The sequence below is a fragment of the Callorhinus ursinus genome, unplaced genomic scaffold, assembly GCF_003265705.2.
Source record: "Callorhinus ursinus isolate GAN/ISIS: 27379988/994484 unplaced genomic scaffold, GSC_fseal_2.0 scaffold5, whole genome shotgun sequence".
Classification (NCBI taxonomy): Eukaryota; Metazoa; Chordata; class Mammalia; order Carnivora; family Otariidae; genus Callorhinus; species Callorhinus ursinus.
Genome location: NW_027397067.1, coordinates 45,010,970 through 45,027,459, shown reverse-complemented (window position 1 = coordinate 45,027,459; position 16,490 = coordinate 45,010,970). Strand labels below are relative to the sequence as shown.

The window sequence follows — 16,490 nt, the reverse complement described above, 5'->3', positions numbered from 1 at the left end:
CATTGAGCTTTAGAACTTAGCTTTGGCTTTAGAACTGGGAGGTTTGAGGTAACAATAACTCACCTCAGATGAGGTGTCCAATAGTAAGCAGCAGGAAAGTTAGAGATAGAACTTAGAAGTGAGCTTTAGAAATAAAAAAATTGGTTTTCTGACAAAAAAAAATATGGCAGAACTCTAGAAATAGAACTTAGAAGCAAGGTCTGGGAGTTAAGAGTCAAAAATAAACGTGAAACGAGGGGAGTCCAGGATGAGGTGGAATCAGCTAGAAAGACCAGAGGGAAGACATTTAAGATAAACCTGGGTAAGTCCTTATAACTTCTTTAGTTTATAGTGGTGCACAATGACAATAACAATGCAAGCTTACATATTTACAACTAAACAGGTTTTAAAATTTTACTTCGTTTGACAAATTTCAAATATACTTGAAATGATTTTTTAATAAAATTATAATTTTTGCCAAAATTCTGAAGTGTTTCTCCAATCTAAGAATATTGTAGATCTCTGCCTGATCATTAGTTGAATTTTTATGTGGCCTGGCTATTTTTGTTTTTTCATTATTTCATTTTACTTTGTTCTTCACTAAATTGACAGTATTGGCCTTGAATCTGACCAGTGCAAATGTATTATATTGCTGAATAAAAAAAAACTTCATACTTCAGTAAGAGCCATACTTCTTTAAGTATAAAAATTTATACCCCCCCTGTGTTCTTTGTTTACCTAAGGAAATGCAACTTCACCACAAGTACAAAGACCGTCTTTCATGGACTACTTTGATAAACAGGATTTCAAGAATAAGAGTCACGACAACTGTAATCAGAACATGCATGAACCCTTCCCTATGTCCAAAAATGTTTTTCCTGATAACTGGAAAGTTCCTCAAGATGGAGACTTTGACTTTGTAAGTACATTTTAATTCTTCCATTTGTGTTTTATCCTTCTTCATTTTACCATCACATTGAGCAGCACAGTTTGTGTGTCTTTGTAAAATTTAGACTGTGTATTAATATTCAGCACAGAGCTATGTGTGTGGGTAGAGGAGCGGAGAAACTGTAGTTTGCTTGTAGACAGGCACCTGCAGAGAAATGTAAATAATTGCTTATATCAGAGCCCAAATTTAGAGAAATGTTTAGGACTCTTTAAAATAACGACTATGTCAAAAAACATTTTTAAGTAATGCAAATATGAGATACTCTGACAGCAAATTCAGTTTCCAAAATAAATGACGCAAAGGTATTTATGACATAGACTTTGAGACATTTGCCTCAACTTTGAAAGTTAATTGAATTAGTTTCTACTTAAGTGTTAATTTCACTTGGTTTCTCAGAAATAATAGTCCTATTGTATATCTGGTTAGCATGTAAATGTCAATATAAAACTGTGCATTATTGCTTCTTTGTTATGTTTTCCCTTTATTTCTTCTGCCCTGCTCCTTATTATTCATTTCTTTTAAAGAATGTGTATATTATAGGTAAACATTTCTGAAGCAACTGTTTCCACATCTTGAGGGAGTAAATTCTCAAAATGAGTTCTTTGATGGAGTAGAAGTTTTTTTGAAGTAAACTTTTATTTTAGCATGTTTTAAATAATGTTACTTTTACATATTGTTCTGTTCTGTAAGATTTTTTCCACATAAAATAACTACAATCCTTTATAGCTATATATATTAATACATTTATAAGTGGATAGAATTTTAGATATATATATCTTTAAAATTTTTAAGTAATAATAAGCCGTTTTGCTTCATCAGTATGCCTCTAAATGCTTTGGGATTATAAATATTTTTAATGTTAAGTACTTTTCTCCTAAATACTGTGATTATTTGTGCTTTTAAATAATCATATGATACTAAAGTTTCAAAATCTGTCCCCAGTATAGTTAGTATGACTTGCTAGCAAATATTAGCAATGGCACAAGTTTGCCTGAAAACATTAATTGTAACATCTGCTTATTTTTGTTTTTTCAATTTTGAAGTTAGATATTAGAAAATAAAATCTGTGTTTCTGTAGTTCTGGTAAGATTTCATTTTAAGCCATCTACTTTTTAAAAAATCATAAATTATTTAGAACGCTGACATTCAAGCTTTAAATCATTCATGAACATAATGAATTATGTAAAGTGTTTAGCATCAAAGAACTCTGTCTTGTCTCAGTTGGAATAAATCTTAATAGTCTGGGAAACAGTTTGAAATGAGCTAGAAAGTAATGAATAAGTTATCTTGGTTAAGAAAGAGCAAATAAAATGATTTAATTCTGCTTCAGTTAGTCTTTGCTACCATTCCCAAAACTTTTAGTGGCTTAAAATAGCAGCTTTTTATTTGTTCACAATCTTGTGGGTATGCATTGTGACTAAGTTCAGCTGAGTGGTTCTTCTGCTGGTCTCACCTGGGGTCTCTCATTTGGCAGCTTGACTGGATCTGAATGATCTCTGTAAAATTACCTCACTCTTGTGTCTGGCAGTGGTGCCCACACTAGGCTGGGCCATATGATGCTATCAGGCAAGCCTGGCATTTTGATGCGGTGGTAGCAGCCGACCAAGAGGGTGACAGCAGAAGTTGTAAGGCCTCTTCAGACCTATGCCTAGAACCTGCACAGGGTCCATTGATAATAGCATCAAAAAGAATGAATACTTAGGAATAATCTTAACCGAGGAGGTGAAAGACTTAAAACACTGAAAACTACAAAGCATTGCTGAAAGAAATAAAAGACACCAATACATGGGAAGATATTTCATGTTCATGGATTACAAGATTTAATATTGTTAAGATGTCAGTATTGCCCAAAGCAATCTACAGATTTAGTGTAATCTCTGTCAAAATCCCAGTGACTTTTTTTTTTCAGAAATAGAAAAATCCATCCTAAAATTCGTATGGAATTTCAAGGGACTCAAATAGTCAAAACAATCTTGAAAAGGAGAAATTAAGTTGGAGGTCCCATACTTAACTGATTTCAAAACCTACTACAAAGCTACAGTAATCAAAACAAGACAGACATATAGACCAATGGAATAGAATAGAGAGCCCAGAAATAAACTGTCCCATTTATAGTCAGATGGTTTTTGATAAGGGTACCAAGACCATTCAATGGGGGAAAGGACAGCCTTGTCAAAGAAATGATGCTGAGAAAACTGGTTAGCCACATGCAAAAGAATGAGATTGGGCCCTTACTTTACATTATGTACAAAAATTAACTCAAAATGAATCAAAGATCCAAACATAAGAACTAAAACTATAAAACTCTTAGAAGAAAACATAAGAGAATCTTTATGACATTGGGTTTGGCAATACTTTCTTGGGAATGACCCCAAAAGCACAGGGAACAACAACAACAATAAAATAGATAAACTAGGCTATATTAAGATTTTGTACACCTAGGAAAACTATCAATAGAGTGAAAAGGCAACTCGTGGAATGGAAGAAAACATTTGCAAATCACATACCTGACAAGGGATAACATTCAGGATATATAAAGAACTACTACAACTCAACAGCAAAAAAGCAAACAACCAAGTTAAAAAATGAGTGAAGGACTCAAATATTTTCCAAAGAAGATACACAAGTGGGTAACAAATAAAAAGACACTCAGTATCACTAATCATTAGGGAAATGCAAATCAAGAAATCACAGTGAGATACCACTTCACACTCATCAAGATGGACATTATATAAACACAGAGAAAGAGAGCAAATAAGTGTTGGTGGGAGTATGGAGAAAGTGGAGCCCTTCCTTATGCACTGCAGGTGGGAATGTAAAATGGTTCATCTGCTGTGGAAAACAATATGGATTTCCTCAAAAAAATTCAACATAGAATTACCATGTGATCCAGCAGTTTCTCTTCTGAGTACATACTCAAAAGAAGTGAAAGCAGGGACTTGAACAGAGATTTGTGCATTCATGTTCATAGCAACATTATTCATGGTAGTCAAAAGGTGGAAGCAAACATTCTACTAGAAATTGTCATAATTAAAATTCAACAGATATTAGAATATTGAATTTAGGAAGTTGGAGGTCATTTGAGATCTTGGTAAGGACCATTTCAGTACCCAGCTTTTTAAATTTTCACACAGAGCTTTTGACATGTAGCTTTCCACTGTCCCTTTTAGGTTCATTCTAGTTCTGTGAATTAGAGCATTGAGTTTCCAGTGGCCAGTTCCTATAAGTAAACTTTTGGTAACATTGTCAGTCATCATAGATTTTGGGGTCCTTCTATCTGAAAACTCCAAAATCTGTTCGAAAACATTAAACTAATTTAACAAATGTTCTACTCTGCTTTGGATTGTGCTGGGCACTATAGGTAAATAAATTTATAAAGTCAAGATATAAATTAATTCAAACCCACAGCAATAATTCAAATATTGTGTGGTTTTACATAAGTGGGGACTTGGTAAAGGCTGGAGTAGTTTGTGAAATGATATTGTGGGAGGGCACTGTAAGCCTTGAAAGATGGGTAACAGAAGGAGGGAAGGCAGGAGCTACAAACAATGATGTGTGTAGTAAAACGTTTTGAGGTAGGAAACCACAAGGTGTATTGGATGAAAATGAATTTGGACTTTAAAGTTCATTTGGAAGGATATGATAAAGTGGAAAGGTAGGTCTGGCTCAGATGGTCGAAGCCTTGCAAGGAAAATTGTAAAGTCTGAATTTTTATTTCCTAGACAGTAGAAAACCACTGAAGGTTTTTAAGTTGGAGAGTGACATGATGAAAGTGTTTTAGAATATTAATTTCGATGGTAGCATGCAGGATTGATTAATAGGAAAAGACTAGAGGTAAGGGAAATCAGTTACATGAAGCAGGCTTGAAATAATATGGTAATGAAGTAGAAAAGAAACAACAAAGACAGGAGTAAGTGTAGGAGACATTAGAAAAGATTAAAAAACAAATAGCTGTCTTACTAGATTAAAGAATCTAGTTTTTGGTTAAGGTGAGGAACTGGATAGTAGAAGGTGAAAGTTAAAAAAAAAAAAAAAGAAGAAGAAGAAGAAAGAAAAGAAAGGAAAATGCCCTCACAGTAGGAAAGAGGCTTTAAGCGGTCATGACTGGATCAGTTTCTGCAGAACTATTTCTTTTCTGATGTATACAGGGCACATAGCCTTAAAAGGGGAGTTGGGGGGCAGGCAGGGACAGAGTTACTAGAGCAGTTCTTTCTTCTGCAGCATTTATGCACCTGTCAGCTGGAACTGCTCGACTCTCATCACTTTGAGGAAAGTGAAAAATGTTGTCACAGCTACTGAGGGGAATGTAAATGGGTATAAAGAGGAGATGAATAAAGGAAGGATTACGAGGGGAGGAATAAAGAATTGCCAAGAGTCTGGTGAACATGGTAGAAGACAAAGAAGAGTGAGAGGGGCTAAAGCAGTAGGAAAAGAGGAAGCAAAGGCGGGACAAAGTGGAAGGGGGTTTGATGAAATCCTTTGCTTACAAAGTAAGGAAATGGACTTAAAGCAAAGACAGATTTCCACTTAAAACACCAGCTGGTAATGATAAGGGAAATCTGGTCTTATTCATCCCATGATACATTAGATACAGAATGTTAGAAAATGTGACTCATCAAAATATAAAGTGTGCTCAGGTTTATGTGTTTATCTTCCCTCTTTATGATGTGTCTCAAGGCTACCTTCCAAAAAGACTGGAGTTTTATGTGGTTTCTGTGTCTATTAAGTAGAAGTTGCTTAAAACAACTGAAGTTGTTTTGACCATATTTCAGCACATAGAAGGCTTATCCTTTTGCATTGAGGAAAATAGGTTTCAAGAAAGAAAAATCAAAGCGAACACTTCATTGTCTTTTGTAGTATTCAGGGCATGTGCCTAAAGGACAAAGCTTATTCAGAAAGGCACTTGCTAGACAGATGTGCAGAGTAGGTAGGAAGCATTATTTTTCTTAAAGCCTATATGCATCATAATTTGTATATTTTCTTTAAGCATTTGTGTTTTGGATTTTCTGTGAACTGTTGTTTCATGTCAGTGTTCCTGGTTGTAATGAGATGATGGGAGTATTAATTTATGATTTCACCAATTTGGAGGTAATATGAAAAAGAGAGGATAAAATATATTTGGGCTAATTGAACCAGTTGTTTTAACTCTCGTAAAAAACATTCTGTTTATAAAGGGTGTGCCTATGAAGATTCCTAAAACAAATGTAAAAGGCAAATCTGTTTATTATAGCACTAGTCTGATGTTTCAGTTTTTGTTAGAGTTATTTCCAAACAGCCTTAGCATCCAGATTGTTTAGTGTTAAATAGAGAGCGTGTAGATCATGTTTTGTAGAAATTACAGTATCATACTTAAATAGATATATTTTGGGTAACGTAAAGATTTTGGAATAAGAACAAAAACTTTAAAAGCCATCTGTTAACCTACTATATTGGTTCCAATTTTTAAAAATGAAAAAAATTGGATTGACAATAATTACTAGTATAAAAGGGATTAGGTAAATCAGCCATTTTTTGGTCTTTGACTCAAACTGAAATGTAAGTTAACCTTTCTTGATTACGATGATTCTTAAATATTTATTCAGTTTGTGTTGTTCTTTTGAGCTAATGGACACAAGAATCATCCAGAGCAGCACTAGAGGAAAAGTCTCAATAATGGTAGTGGAGGGGGAAAAAAAAAAGTCCTCCCCTCCTAGTATAAATTTGCCTCAGACTTTACACTGATTCCTGGATTGGCAAGTTTGTGTTCTAGGGAAACAAATGGTGTTTGCAAACAAACACCTCACTGCTGCAAAACACAGGAAGCAGCAAACCCAGAGAAGGTGCTCTTGGAGCCACCCTGTGTATTTTAGGAATCGTCCCTTGTTCTGGAGAAATGTTTCTTTCTCAGGATCTTTTCACCCTCCTCCAGCAGCCAGCAGTTAGGCAGGGTACACGGGGGAGACAGCGGTGGACTACGCCAGCCCATGCAGACAGACACTTGTAGCGACGTCAGGCCTTTGGAAGGCCGTCAGTGACTTAGTGACACAGGCCCTGCCAACAGCCTGAGATGAAGACTGAAGCCCGCGGCATCACCACTTTTTACCAGAGTAGTAGCCTGGTGTCATCTGCTCTGTCTTTTCAAAGAGATGTTAGCCAGAAGTTTCCCTTGTCGTGGACTCCTTGGTCAAAGAACTTCTTGTCCTCTTGAGTCCCTAGCTGTGTGGACTGAGGAAACCGCTTCCGTTGAATGAAGTATTTAAGCATATTGTCATCGATTAGCTTTGTGTTAATTAAGTGATTATTGTCAAGTATTTCCAGATGTTTCCAAGAGTATTAACAAAGTATGAAAAGATAACTGTAGATATTTCAGATTTATTTCTTCTGGGGTAAAGAAGAAATAAACACAGACTCTCCAGTGTTTTAGTGGAGAGCCCTGGATAAGGATTTATGATTACAGGTGTACATGTGGCATGAACTTGAGTGTATGTGGCACATTGTGCTTTCACTACGCACTCCTTCCTTGTAGAGCCAACAGGAAATTAAAATTAATGAGAAGCCTGCACTTTGAAATAATTGCAGAATTCTTGACTATTTCAGTCCTTTGCCAGCTCACGAAATCTGTGCTGGCAATCGTGTCCAACAGATGGTGTGGCGTGTGCACAGTTCTATCGTGTGATTGTCGAGGTCCCTGTAGAATTTTTATAAGATTTTGACCATCAGTATCCTGAGGCATTTCAGACAGTTATAACCTTCGTTTTTGAAAGGAGAGTGGCCTTCGTGAAAGATAGGTGTTTATATACAGGTAGGAATGAAATGGTAATAGTTAATTAGTCACTGGGCAATTAAGCTGAATTTAATTGATCCTATAGTAGCTAAAGTCAGCAAAAACTTTAGTGTCTCTGAACTGCTGCATTGGTTCCTCAGTATAATTTAATCCATTTGGCCACCTCAGGTAGAATGAGCATTTTGCTTCCTTCTTCCCAAATATGCTGCTTAAAACTTCCATAATTTCAGAAAATGTTATTTAGTGGTTGTATCTGGGCAAGGTCTACTGGAACATTAAGCTAATTCTGCTTATTTAGATAATTAATACCTTAAGTTAAAACTGACTATCTCATCATTTCCTTTACAAATTAAAGTGAGCAGGCCTGTACTTATTGGATTAATTAAGATGGAAAGCGCAGGTGCACTGTGTGGTTTCTTGTCATCGTGTTGGAATTTATTAAGATGTTTAAAGCACATGGCAAAAAGAGAAATGGCTTACCAAGAAGAGTTCTAACAAGCATAAACTTTCCTCAGAGTAATTTGTTCTTTTTAAAATGTCATTTATTTAGAAGACTGTGTTGAAAAATTGGCTACTTTACATTTTAAAACAAAGATATTATACTCCAAACATATGTTACAGCTAATCTTGATGGCTGAGGAAGTTATTTTGACTATATGGGCTTTCTGTTCATAACCTCATTTTGAATGTTTGGTCAATAAGCAGTGGGGACTGTTGGGATCATTACATCAAAAGAGATGTTAAGAACCAATCGTGGCATTTAGGATCAAAGAGTGAACAGTATAATTTATCACCTTTTAATTTAAGACTGATGTCCCATAGTGTTTACTTCTTAAATAAACCATTAGATTTCAAATAAGTTGTTAAGACTAACTGAGGTTACTAGTAATGCATATATCAGGTTGTGTTGGTAATAAAAGAGTTGTTTTTTACTTAAACTGACTTAAATGAAATTTCTTTAAATCTGAAATTATTTTTGTACTTTCATACTTAAATCAGATTTTCAGAATATACATGGTAGCTTAGTGTCAGAACCCTTTACGTAAGTAGCTTTCATCATACTTCCTGACATAATCTTTCTCAGTTAAAAGTATACTGTTGTTTTGGGGCTTATTAGATTTGTTGGCCTAGTTAAACTAAGAATGACACCATTCTCTCCCATCCTGATGTTAGGTTGACAACTTTTCCCTATAGTACTTCTTACTCATAGAAAAGTTTCATTAGGTTGGATTCATTATGTTGGAAGACTTTCCAGTAAATAATAGGTTTTGTTTTGTTAATTCAAAACCTAGTTGTCTTTGATTTAAAACCAAACTAGTTTTGGTTCATAATTTTATCTGTCAGTAGCAGAAAAATGTTCTTGCCGTAAATGTAGACAGATCTTAAGGAGATAAATGAAAGAGGGTATCAAACTAATATATAGTAGCAGATAAAAGAATTTTGGAAAACAGATATCTTAATTTCATTAATTCATTTTGAAGAGACATTTTTGGTGGTTCTTAATAAAGGACCTATTTTTTCCTTATAAATTAAGTAATAGTGCATGTTTAAGTTGATACACAGTATGCAGTATAATTAAAGTTGTTGTTAATTATTAAGGTGTTTTACAAAAAGCTCAGTAGCCTGGATTAGAGTATCAAGTTGTAATTCTACAGGCCTTCAGTTCAGTTTTTAACTTTCTGTATTAATGTGAGAACGTGTGAAGCTACTATAATAGTCAAAGTTATAAATGTATAAATAGATAAAAAGCTAATAATCAGCCATGCTTTTTTAGTAACTAGTCAAATGAAATGAGTAGTCAATTGTGAATTATTGTTGCTAATGGACGAGAGATCTAAAACAGCTAATCATTTTAGTGATTATATTCTTTGATGAAAAGAAATTTACTGTCTTATTAGAACAGTAGTGATGGTACAGTAGTAATTTCAGTGATGGTACAAAATTCCTGAAATTGCCTTACTTTTGATTTTAAACATTTAATCATTCTTGCCCTGACTGAACAATGAAAGCTTTCCCTTATGCATATCTGCATAAGCTACAATAGAAACAAGATACAGATAAGTGCCCCCCTTGAGTTTCAGAAATCAGTTAATTACAGCTAATATCTGCAAGCAAATTCCATTTTTCTGTTTTCTTTTATTATAGTATTATAGGTAGAGTCTTACAGAAAAATATTCTTTAAATAACTGAGTTAAGGAAATTGAGTCATTGTTCATTCAACCCTTTTAACAGTCTAGGAGTCAGCATTTAACAGTAGCTCTTTAGGTATGGTAGAAATTCACCATTTTTGTTGTCATTTTTTAAGTTTTTATATAAATTCTAGTTAATATACAGTGTAATATTAGTTTCAGGTGTACAGTATAGTGACTCAGTGTTTCCATGCAACACCCAGTGCTCATCACAACAAGTGCACTCTGTAATCCCCATCACCTGTTTTACCCATCCCCCGACCCAGCTCTCCTCTGATCACCATCAGTTTGTTCTCCATAGTTCAGAGTCTGTTTCTTGGTTTGCTTCTCTCTTTTCCCCCTTTGTCTGTTTGTTTTATTTAAATTCCGCATGTGAATGAAATCATACCGTATTTGTCTTTCTCAGACTCACTTATTTCACTTAGCATTACACTCTCTAGCTCCATCCATATTGTTGCAAATGGCAAGATTTCATTCTTTTTGATGGATGAGTAATATTCCATTGTGTTTATATACCACATCTGCTTTATCCATGTATCAGTTGATGGACACTGGGGCTGTTTCCATAATTTGGCTGTTACAGATAATGCCGCTGTAAACATTAGGGTGCATGTAATCCCTTTGAATTAGTATTTTTGTATCCTTTGGATAAATATTTAGTAGTACAGTTGCTGGATTAGAGGGTAGTTCTATTTTTAACTTTTTGAGGAACCTCCATACTGTTTTCCAGAGTGTCTATGCCAGTTTGCATTCCCATCAAAAGTGCAAGAGCGTTCCCCTTTCTCCATATCCTGCTAACACCTCTTGTTTCTTGTGTTGTTGATTTTAGCCATTCTGACAGCTGTGAGGTGATATCTCATTGTAGTTTTGATTTGCATTTCCCGATGATGAGTGATGTTGAACATCTTTTCATGTGTCTGTTGGCCATCTGGATGTCTTCTTTGGAAAAATGTCTGTTCATGTCTTCTGCCCATTTTTTAATAGTTTATTTTTGCTTTTGTTTCCCTTGCCAAAGGAGACATACCTGGAAAGAAATTGCTATGGCCAATGTCAGAGACGTTACTGCCTGTGTTCTCTTCTAGGATTTTTATGATTTCAGGTCTCATGTTTAGGTCTTTCATCCATTTTGAATTTATTTTTGTGTATGATATAAGAAAGTGGTCCAGTTTCATTCTTTTGCAAGTGGCTGTCCAGTTTTCCCAACACCATTTGTTGAAGAGACTATATTTTCCCATTGGATATTCTATCCTGCATTGTTGAAGATTATTTGACCATATAGTTGTGGGTTTATTCTGGATTTTCTGTTCTGTTCTGTTGATCTGTGTGTCTGTTTTTGTGCTAGTACCGTACTGTTTCATAATATAACTTTGTAATATAACTTCAATTCCAGAATTATGCCTCAAGCTTTGCTTTTCTTTTTCACAATGCCTTGGCTATTGAGGGTCTCTTGTGGTTCCATAGAAATTTTAGGATTGTTTGTTCTAGCTCTGTGAAAAACACTGTTGGTATTTTGATAGGGATTGCATTAAATGTGTAGATTGCTTCGGTAGTATAGACATTTTAACAGTATTTGTTCATCCAGTCCATGAGCATGGGAGTGTCTTTCTGTTTTTTTGTGTCATCTTGAGTTTCTTTCATCAGAGTTTTATAGTTTTCAGGGCACAGATCTTTTACCTTTTTGGTTAGATTTATCAGAGTTTTATAGTTTTCAGGGCACAGATCTTTTACCTTTTTGGTTAGGTTTATTCCTAGGTGTCTTATTGTTTTTGGTACAATTGTAAATGGGATCGATTGCTTAATTTCTCTTTCTGCTACTTCATTGTTGGTGTAGTGAAATGCAACAGATTTTTTTAGATTGATTTTGTATCCTCTGACTTTACTGAATTTGTTTATCAGTTCTAGAAATTTTTTGGTGGAATCTTTCGGGTTTTTTATATATAATATCATGTCATCTGCAAATAGTGAAAGGTTTACTTCTTCCTTGCTGATTTAGATGCGTTTTACTTCTTTTTGTTGTCTGATTGCTGTGTTTAGCCTTTCAGTACTACGTTAAGTAACAGTGGTGAGAGTGGATGTCCCTGTCTTTTGTTGTCATTTTTTAAAGCATTTTCCAGAACTTAGTCAACCTGTGAGCTTCCTTTTCTATTTTATAAGTTGCTCTCATCGGTGAGAATGTCTTCCTTGTTTAGAATCATTTATACTTTTTTTCTCTTGACTCCATATTAAAACTATCAAGCTTTCGTTCATTAGGATACTGTGCCCTATTTTGCTGTAATTCATGATAGGAAGCTTCATGAACTTTAAAACTTCAGCATCTGACATTGTTTCCTAAATACCAGTTCTTTAAGTTCAAAGTGGTATGTGCAGTTGGTTTGCATGTATAATTTTACTGCTCAGAATTTTTCTGTCCTTTTGCTTCTAGCTAATAAACGAGGTATTACTAAAAATAATGGCCAATATATATTGCAAGTTTACTATGTGCTGAGTATAGTTCAAAGTACTTTCTTGACATTGATCCTTTGCAGAAGGTATTATTGTTATCCCCCCACACACACACCTTTTTTTTTTTTTACAACTGAGGAAACTAAAGGACAAATTAATTAGTTCAGTAGCCAAAGTCACATAGCAGAGCCAAAATTTGAACCCAGGTGATATGACTTTAGAGCTTGCTCAGTACTACTTAACAATTATGGTGATACTGAGCCTTTGTGAAGAGGTTAGCTTACGTGCCAAGATAAAGTCACTAATCAAGAAAAGGAGAGGATAGTTTAATCATAGCACCAAACCAAACTGGGTAGAAGCACAACTGAAGACCATTAGAATAAAATAGGTGTTCCGGACATGGGGAGGGCAGAGGTGCAGGGTCCAGAATGAGTTGGCTTTGCCAGCAAAACAAAAGGATTTCTGTACACTACAGCTGGGCCAGAGAACAGTCCTAATGCAGATAATGCCGACTGAACAGAGTAATACTGGATATGATGCGGGAATGACCTAGGTTATAAAGACTTAACAGCAAGCTGAGGCTGCTTCTAGCATGTATTTTAACCTTAATCCTGTGAGCAGGGATAGCCAGTACAGAATTGTTATCAGGAAAGTAACTTATCACATTTGTTTTTTTTTCCCAAAGTTTTTATTTATTTATTTGTCGGGGGCGAGGGGAGGGCACAAGCAGGGGGAGTGGCAGGCAGAGGGAGAAGCAGGCTCCCCGCTGAGCAGGAAGCCTGATGTGGGACTCAATCCCAGAACCCTGGGATCATGACCTGAGCCTAAGGCAGACGCTGAACTGACTGAGCCACCCAGGAGTCCCTTATCAAATTTGTATAGAACCACACAAGACCCTGAATAGCCAAAGCAATCTTGAGAACAAAAGAAGCTGGCGGTATCACAATTCCATATTTCAAGATACACTACAAAGCTGTAGTAATCAAAACAGTATGATACTGACACAGTACATAGACACATAGATCAATGGAACAGAATAGAAAGCCCAGAAATAAACCCATGTTTATATGGTCAATTATGACAAAGAAGGCAAGAATATACAATGGGGAAAAGACCGTCTCTTCAATAAATGGTGCTGGAAAAGCTGGACACCCACATGCACAATGATGAAACTGGACCACTTTCTTACACCATATGAAAAAATAAACTCAAAATGGTTAAAGACCTAAATATGAGGCCTGAAGCCATAAAACTAGAAGAAATTGTAGGCAGCAATTTCTTTGACATTGGTTATACTAACATTTTTCTGGATATGTTTCCTCTGACAAGGGAAACAAAAGCAAAATTAAACTATTGGGACTATACCAAAGTAAGAAGTGTTTTCACAGCAAAGGAAACCATCACCCAAACAACAAGGCAGCCTATTGAAAGAAAGAAGATATTTGCAAGCGACATATCTGATAAGGGCTTAATATCCAAAATATATAGAGAACTTATACAAAAAGACAAAAATACCAAAACTACATTTGGTCAGTGACTCTCTTCAAGCTAGGGAGGACTTGTCCCTCATCTTCCTCCTTGCTATGAGCATTAGATGTCACAGATAGCCAAAGACTTTCACTCAGCATTCTTTTTTTTTTATGTTATGTTAATCACCATACATTACATCATTAGTTTTTGATGTAGTGTTCCATGATTCATTGTTTGCGTGAACACCCAGTGCTCTATGCAGAACGTGCCTTCTTTAATACCCATCACTGGGCTAACTCATCCCCCCACCCTCCTCCCCTCTAGAACCCTCAGTTTGTTTCTTAGAGTCCATAGTCTCTCATGGTTCGTCTCCCCCTCTGATTTCCCCTCCTTCATTCTTCCCCTCCTGCTGTCTTCTTCTTCTTCTTCTTTTTTTTTAACATATAATGTATTGTTTCAGAGATACAGGTCTGTGATTCGACAGTCTTACACAATTCACAGTGCTCACCATAGCACATACCCTCCCCAATGTCTATCACCCAGGCACCCCATCCCTCCCACCCCCACCACTCTAGCAACCCTCAGTTTGTTTCCTGAGATTAAGAATTCCTCATATCAGTGAGATCATATGATACATGTCTTTCTCTGATTGACTTATTTCACTCAGCACAATACCCTCCAGTTCCATCCATGTTGTAGCAAATGGTAAGATTTCATTCCTTTTGATGGCTGCATGATATTCCATTGTATATATATGCACCACATCTTCTTTATCCATTCATCTGTTGATGGACATCTTGACTCTTTCTACAGTTTGGCTATCGTGGACATTGCTGCTATAAACATCGGGGTGCATGTATCCCTTTGGATCCCTACATTTGTATCTTTGGGGTAAATACCCAGTAGTGCAATTGCTGGATCATAGGGTACCTCTATTTTCAACTTTTTGAGGAACCTCCATACTGTTTCCAGAGTGCCTGCACCAGCTTGCATTCCCACCAACAGTGTAGGGTTCCCCTTTCTCTGCATTCCCACCAACATCTGTTGTTTCCTGACTTGTTAATTTCAGCATTCTTTTATAAGAATAAATATTACTGATTGGATAAATACATTTTAGAGCATTTCATGTTTCTATCTCTACAGAAATATTTTAGTCTGTTCCTTCATTTGTCACTTATGCAGTGAACATTTTTTGGTCTTCACCACGTGCCAAATGCGATATACTCATAATGTAAACAAGTTGCAGCCCTGGAGAAGTCCACGGGTCACTGATGGGAGTAGACATATAAGCACTTAATTTCACCCAGAGATCACTTGGCCAGACCCACTGATCTGAAAAATGATTGTAGTGGAATCAATAGGCTCAAAAATTTAAAAAGGTAAAAATGTGAAATTTTAATTGAAATTACTTCTAACTGAACAGTCATGTTTGACTGACATTCAAAAATTCATGCTAAGATTATAGAAATTATGGTGGCCTTGGATACATAAGACCATGCAATCACATGGACCAGACTGATAATTCTTACAGATTACAAATATTGATATAAATATAGATTATAAATATTTAGCTTTTAAGTTTCTTCCAGAGAAATTTAAATAAGATAATAGGTAATGTCTATTTTTACCTACTTTTTGCTAGGGAATTTTTAGCTTCGGGGCGCCTGGGTGGCTCAGTCAGTTGGGCCTCCGACTTTTTTTTTTTTTTAAAGATTTTATTTATTTATTTGAGAGAGAGAGAGAGAATGAGAGAGAGCACGAGAGGGAAGAGGGTCAGAGGGAGAAGCAGACTCCCCGCTGAGCAGGGAGCCCGATGTGGGACTCGATCCCGGGACTCCAGGATCATGACCTGAGCCGAAGGCAGTCGCTTAAACAACTGAGCCACCCAGGTGCCCGGGCCTCCGACTCTTGATCTCAGCTCAGGTCTTGGTCTCAGGGTTATGAGTTCAAGCCACGTGTTGGGCTCCATGCTGGGTGTTGGAGCCTACTTTAAAAAAAAATTTTTTTTTTAGCTTCATGCTAATATTAAGTGGGTACTGCGCACATGTGACACATATTTGTGTATCTGTTTAGTTCTGGTTTCTGCCATCTAGAATCCTTTAATTAGACTTCAAAAATTACATTCATTTTGTATCTCCAAGATCATACTTTATAATTTGTCTGTTTACCCTGTAAACATTGAGTCTGAAAGTTTAACTGAAAATAAACAGAATTTGTGCAAAGGAGCTTAGAAAAATTCAGGCCAAACATCATCATCTCCATTTGTGGTTATTATATTTGAAAGATTAAAAAAAATCACATCCATTTTAAAAGGTGAAGGCTATTTTTAAATGTGATACATATGGAATTTTTCATCCCAGTGTCTGTTTCATAACTAAAATATTAAAGAACTGTATCATGTATGTCAGTTTTGCTGTTGGTAATAATTTAATGTGTATACTCTAAGTTAAATGAATATACCTCTAATGTCACTTTATTTTATAATTTAGGAAAAACTTGTTTTATCTTAATATGAAGAAATAAAACCAGCTTCTAACAGCAGGGGAAGTACTTCTAAAACACTGGAACTTTTCTATTCAGGCTTTGTTTCTATGTTCAGATACATAATATATTTCCAGGGGAAAGTGGATTATATTTGTGTGCCCATATATTTCCCTGGGTCATTGTTAGGAAGCTATTATTTAAATTCATGATAAGT

General features: G+C 35.7%; 1 protein-coding gene across 1 annotated transcript in view; it reads left to right on the top strand.

The window, feature by feature from the left end:
* Positions 1–16,490, top strand: part of STK3 (serine/threonine kinase 3) — a 273,966-nt gene that overhangs the window by 209,657 nt on the left and 47,819 nt on the right. Inside the window, exon 10 of the mRNA XM_025870899.2 lies at positions 723–898. Coding sequence (XP_025726684.1) covers positions 723–898 — 176 coding nt within the window. The remainder of the gene's footprint in view (positions 1–722; positions 899–16,490) is intronic.